General features: G+C 48.4%; 1 protein-coding gene across 1 annotated transcript in view; it reads left to right on the forward strand.

Moving 5' to 3' along the window:
- Window positions 1-522: 522 nt before the first annotated feature.
- The window catches only part of LOC114637542 (VPS35 endosomal protein sorting factor-like), a gene marked incomplete at its 5' end in the record, with an annotated part of 71174 nt that continues 65990 nt past the window's right edge, over window positions 523-5706 (forward strand). Inside the window, 3 exons of the mRNA XM_028785747.1 lie at window positions 523-619; window positions 1516-1563; window positions 2770-2863. Coding sequence (XP_028641580.1) covers window positions 523-619; window positions 1516-1563; window positions 2770-2863 — 239 coding nt within the window. The remainder of the gene's footprint in view (window positions 620-1515; window positions 1564-2769; window positions 2864-5706) is intronic.

Consider the following 5706-nt stretch of genomic DNA (forward strand, 5'->3'; position numbering starts at 1 on the left):
GCTCAGGCTCAGGCCTCAGTTTTCCTCCAGCTTCGGCTCTTTGTGGTAAAAGTGCTGTTCACATTTCTTGTTGTGAGGCCAGGTGCTAGAAGCATCTGTGGTCCATCAGCTGTGGCTGCAGTGACTGCTCCCATATCAAGGAACAGCAACATGTGGTGGCAAAGAACGCAGGCCGTGGAGCTCGGCTGCCCTGGAACATTGGAATGTTGCTGAAACACACTGCATGGTGTATTGGTCTTCCAAAATATGTGTGTGTGTGTGTGTGTGTGTGCTGGTGCCATTTCTGACGCTGTTTCAGTAAGGCCTGGAGGGACTCTACCTCCGCATTTTCTGCTCCTGGACTTACAGCAGCTATAAAGATCCGGGAACAGGCCAGTTGTGATGGCACACGCCTTTAACCTCAGTGCAAGCAGATTTCTGTGAATTCCAGAGCAGCTAAGGGTACATACTTAAACTAGCTTTAAAAAAAAAAAAAAAAAAAGGCAGAGTTTGGGAAACAACACGGACTGTTTTGTGTTTCAGATCATTTCTCTCCAGAGAACGTGAATGACACAGCCAAGGAGACATGCCTGAATTGGTTTTTCAAGATCGCTTCCATCCGGGAACTCATTCCGAGATTGTATCCTTTTCTTGTCCTGTTTTAATGACAGGTAGGAAAAAGTAGTGCTGGTGACAGCAGCCATGGGATGAGCTGCCCTAAAGTTCCTGGTGATACCTGTTTCTGTTGAGGTCGGCTGCTGCACTAGAGAGATCCTTGCTTGGGATCTCACTCCTTCCTGATGGATCGCTTACTTGTCGCTTTGGTTACGATGCATGAGGCAGGCTTTTGTTTCTTTGAAGAACATTCATGTGTTATCCCTATTGAAGTACCTCATTTCAGAAAAGATTTACTATGTTTCTCTGTCTCTCTGTCTCTCTGTCTGTCTCTCTCTCTCTCTCTCTCTCTCTCTCTCTCTCTCTCTCTCTCTCTCTCTCTCTCTCCCCCTCTGTGTGTGTGTGTGTGTACATATGTATGTACACCTTTGTAGGCCAGAGGCATTGGATCTTCTGGAGCTGAGTTTACAGGTGGTTGTGAGCCACCCCGAGGATGCTAGGAACCTAACTCTTGGCTCTCCATCTTGCTGGCAGCCTGATGAGCCATCTTGAGGGTGCAGGTGCCCCTCTGCACCGGTACCTCATACGGAACTGTGGAGACTTTGACCTACACACACAGCATCTTAGTTATCTCAGGTCCACACACCCCTTGGGGCTTTGATCTGAAGGCTGAAAACTTGTTTTAAGTGTCACCACAAAGCCATGAACCAACAGGCAACGTTTCCAGAACTTAAATTTAAGTGCGGAGTTTGGAAAACCCCTGTAGAGAACATGGCAGCTGCCGACTCAGTTCTCTCCATTGTCAGGGGCCATCATGGCCTCCTTGTGCCTAAATGTTTTTGTTTCCCTTTTGGAATCACCTTTGTCTGACAGGGCACAGGCCATCTGGAACATGTCTTCCTTAATGGAACGTTTCTGCAGTTACGTGGAAGCATCCATCCTGAAGTGTAACAAATTCCTCTCCAAAACGTGAGGCCCCTCTTCGTCTGGATCTATAGAATTTCTGCAAAGCTCATACACATGTGCACAGGCAGAAGCACATGATAGCGGTGTGACGGTAGCAATGTACTGTTCATGAGTTTGTAGTATGTGACCCCATGCTCATCACCTGTGTGTTTTCTCCTCGTGGGGAAACTTGATAAAATGCAGATGGCAGTTTCATCCCTGTCTAATGAACAGAGAGGAAAGGAGTAAGGCTCCCAGGAGGTCAGTTCCACTTGCATTTGGCCTTGTGGGTCTCCAGTAAGTTATTTTGATCCTGAGCCTCAGTCCCCTGGACCTAATGAGGAGTTCATGTGGGCCCTGAACCATGCACATGTCACTGGGAGGTACAAGAGTGGCCCTGGCCGGCCCCATGCTGTGTGGGCTGCCGCTGTTGATGATGATGGTGAAGATGATGAGGGAGCAGGAGCCCTGGCTCGGGGGTGGGGGTGGAGGGGAAGAAGGCAGCAAGCTGCTGTGATTTCTCACAAATGTGATTCTGAGAGCCGTTCTCAGAGCTTGAGGAAGGCCCTTCCACAGGAAACTATTTAATATGGAGCTGGGGTGACTGGGATGGTTTATAGGTGCTAAAGAAATAGATATCTTTGCCTCCCCATTTGGGCAAGGATCACGTCTAAGAGGGAAGGGTGCATGTCACAGAAGTGAGTCCTAGGTCATGTCACGTTGATGGATTTGGGGGTAGCTGTCTCCTGTTAGCCTGAGGTGGTAGAAAGAGATAGGATACAGGACACTGAACCAGGGTTAAACAGTGGTCCATATAGACCCTTATAGATCAGGGGGCTAGCAGCTGATGGAAAACTAGGTTGGGGATGAAACTGTTAAAATAAGTTAAGTGTGGCTGGGTCAGTGGGTAGCACATGTCTGCAACCCCAACACTAGGACAGGAGGATTGAGAGTTTGAGGCCTGTGTGAGCTGTATAGTTAGACCCTGTCTCAAATACATCAGAGAAATAAATTCACAAAATAAGTCTGACTCAGACAGGGATATGTGTGGAGAAGCCTTAGTACATTGTATCCGCAGAGAAAAACTGGTTACACTGCCTTGGCGAACTGAAACTTTGACCTTGATTTGTTCTTAGGAGTTGTTTTCCTCCCTTACGTTTAGGATAATCCAGCTTTATCGTGGAAGTGAGGAACAGGGAGAATGTAACACTGCACTCCTCTCTCCCGCAGGGGGATTTCAGAGTGCCTGCCTCGACTAACCTGCATGATCAGAGGGATTGGGGACCCACTGGTGTCCGTGTACGCCAGGGCCTACCTGTGTCGGGTATGCTGAGCTCCCAGACCTGGCTGCCTGCCTCCTTAGCAGGCTCCTTCTCCAGCACCCCTCTGCTCTACTAGCTGCTGCCTGTAGGACACAGCTCTTCCAGAGATGAGAGCTGCAGGGCTGTTCGTAAAAGTTAATTTTGAAGTAGACCAACTTACCACAGTTCTAATTAGGGGACGTTTAAGGTCATCTTTACCCAAGTGAATTGGTTTTATGGATTAATTTTCTCCGTTTCAGCTGAGAAGGAGGCTCCAGGCCTCTTTCAGTCACTTGAGACAGGCTTTTCCCTGTGTTGAATTCTTTAGCTTTTGTGTGTGTGTGTGTGTGTGTGTGTATCTGTATCTGTCTGTCTGTTTGTCTCTCTGTCTCTGTGTGTGTCTGAAAAATGGAGAATGGATTAAAAAAAAAAAGCCAGGCTGTGGTGGCGCACACCTTTAATCCCAGCACTTGGGAGTCAGAGGCAGGCGGATTTCTGAGTTCGAGGCCAGCCTAGTCTACAGAGTGAGTTCCAGGACAGCCAGGACTATACAGAGAAACCCTGTCCAAAAAAAAAAAAAAAAAAAAAAAAAACCAAGGAAAGGAAGGGTCATGACTGTTCCTGGAAAAGGCTTAGTATAGCTATGTGGGAGACATAGCCAGAGGCAGGGACATCTGGGAGAATCCAGAGTGGACATGGCCCTGAGCCATGTCGGGAGAAGGCAGGAAAGGAGAGGGCAGAGAGGGGGACCAGGTACAGCAGCCAGGAGGACTGAAAGCACAAAGGGTAAGCCAAATGGTTGGATCATCTAGGGAAGAACAGTCCAGTCCCTGGGCTGAAGAGTTCAGGGTAGACGGCTGGGTGTGCCAGCCAGGAGGGCCCTGTAATTGGTAGGGTTGAGGGATGCTGGGAGAACCTGGCGTGAGGCCAGCTTCCAAGCTGCTGCTTTGGCTTGATGAGAAAAGATAAAAAAGAAACAAAAGCAGTGATTGGCTGAGCCTGAAGTTGTTTATAGGGGAGGTTGAGGAGCCCCTCTTCCAACTCTGGCTCCTTCAGCTCCTCTCCGCTGCCTGCCCACTAAGCCAGCCTTCCCTTCCCTTCCCTGTCACCTAATGTACTTATTAAGTGGAAGGGACGGCAACAGAGTCAGAACCAGTGGGACAGTTGTTAGCTAGGTGGTTGTCCTTGGACATACCCCAGCAGTCTGTGAGCTGCTCTGGGAATGTAACCCTCTGGTGAGTCTCACACAGTTCTGCCTAAAGGATGGTTGATATCCTTAGAATAGCATGCTTATTGTAACCACTGGGACCTGGTTACTGGGAGAACTCTGTTCCTGTTGAAGGAGCCCAGATAATAGCTTCCTATAGGAAGTCTTATCAGGTTTGAAACTGAATCTGAGAAGGGGAGCCTGGTGTAGGGTGTCCCAGTCCCCCGGGGCATTGAACTGGGTTCTGGAGGACCTGGAAGAGAGAACTGGAGGACAGGGGACACAAAGAACGGCGACCTGTCTATAGTCTGATCAGACGGCATTTTTAATTTTATCACACAGGGGTTATATACAAATAGACGCAGGAGTGTAGGTGTTCTCAGGGGAAGTACAGATATCTTCCAGAACAGGGTCTCGCTGGGTGAAGAAGCAGGGAACAGGTCAGTATGACTCTGTCTGTGATTCATTTGTTCATATCCAAGCTGGCACTTTCCACCAAGGCTACCTATCCACAAGGTCTGTGACTATATGTTCTTATCCAGGCTGGTAATTTTCCACTAAGGCTGCCTGTCTATAGCTATCTGTTCTAGGGTCAGTGTTTTCCCACATTGACTAAGACTTGGTTAGCAGGCATGTATAGCTGACTTGGGCCTATGGCTGATTTAGGCCTTCAGTGTATAAGCAAGGCTGCTCTCCTCCCTTCTCTCAGTATAAAGGGACCATGGCGATTTTAATCTTGCAAAGGCGGGGATAGAGGCCTGACCTCCAGTAATTAAAAGGGACATTGTAATGGCTCCGGTCCTCCTGTTGTTGTCTAGTGAGGCATGAGGGCCATACCCGTCCCGATGTCTTTTTCCTGGAGAGGGATACTTTTGACATCAACCCCTATGCAGTCAGGCTTGTCCTTCAGGGAACCCAGAGAGATATTTTAAATTTTTATTTATATTCCCTTGCAGTGCTTAGCCTTGCAGCCTAAGCAACAATTTAGATGCCAGTCAGAGGGGGTTCTGGGTGGCCCCTCTCTGCTTGGTCTAGGGGCAGAAGTCCCCTCTTTTAGGTTTGAGTGGAGATGAGTTTTGGGAACACCTTAGATGGAGTAACAACCTCGTCTTGAGTCTCATGGTCACTTACCTTCCAACTCCAGTGCTCTGACTCCCCATAAGGAAGTTCTTTTTAGCTAAAAGATTTAAAAATTTTCTCTTGTATTAAAAAATACTCTCTCCGGGCAGTGGTGGCACACACCTTTAATCCCAGGACTTGGGAGGCAGAGACAGGTGGATTTCTGAGTTCGAGGCCAGCCTGGTCTACAGAGTAAGTTCCAGGACAGCCAGGGCTACACAGAGAAACCCTGTCTCAACCCCTGCCCCACCCCCACCCCCCAAAAAAAAGAAAAGAAAAACAAAAACAAAAAAACCCCCACTCTCTTCTTTGCCTTATACATCTTGCCTCAAACTTTAAAACTCAGGCTGTTGTTTTAAGTACTGAATCCTGGAGCCAATGATCACTATGTAGCCTTGATTGGCCTGGAATTCTCTATGTAGACCAGGCTGACCAGGAACTCATAGAGACCCACCTACTCCTGCCTCCCAAGTGCTGAGATTTAAGCTATAGCTTGTGTGTGTGTGTGTGTGTGTGTGTGTGTGTGTGTGTGTGTGTGTG

This window comes from Grammomys surdaster, unplaced genomic scaffold (assembly GCF_004785775.1).
Source record: "Grammomys surdaster isolate TR1022 unplaced genomic scaffold, NIH_TR_1.0 125344, whole genome shotgun sequence".
Classification (NCBI taxonomy): domain Eukaryota; kingdom Metazoa; phylum Chordata; class Mammalia; order Rodentia; family Muridae; genus Grammomys; species Grammomys surdaster.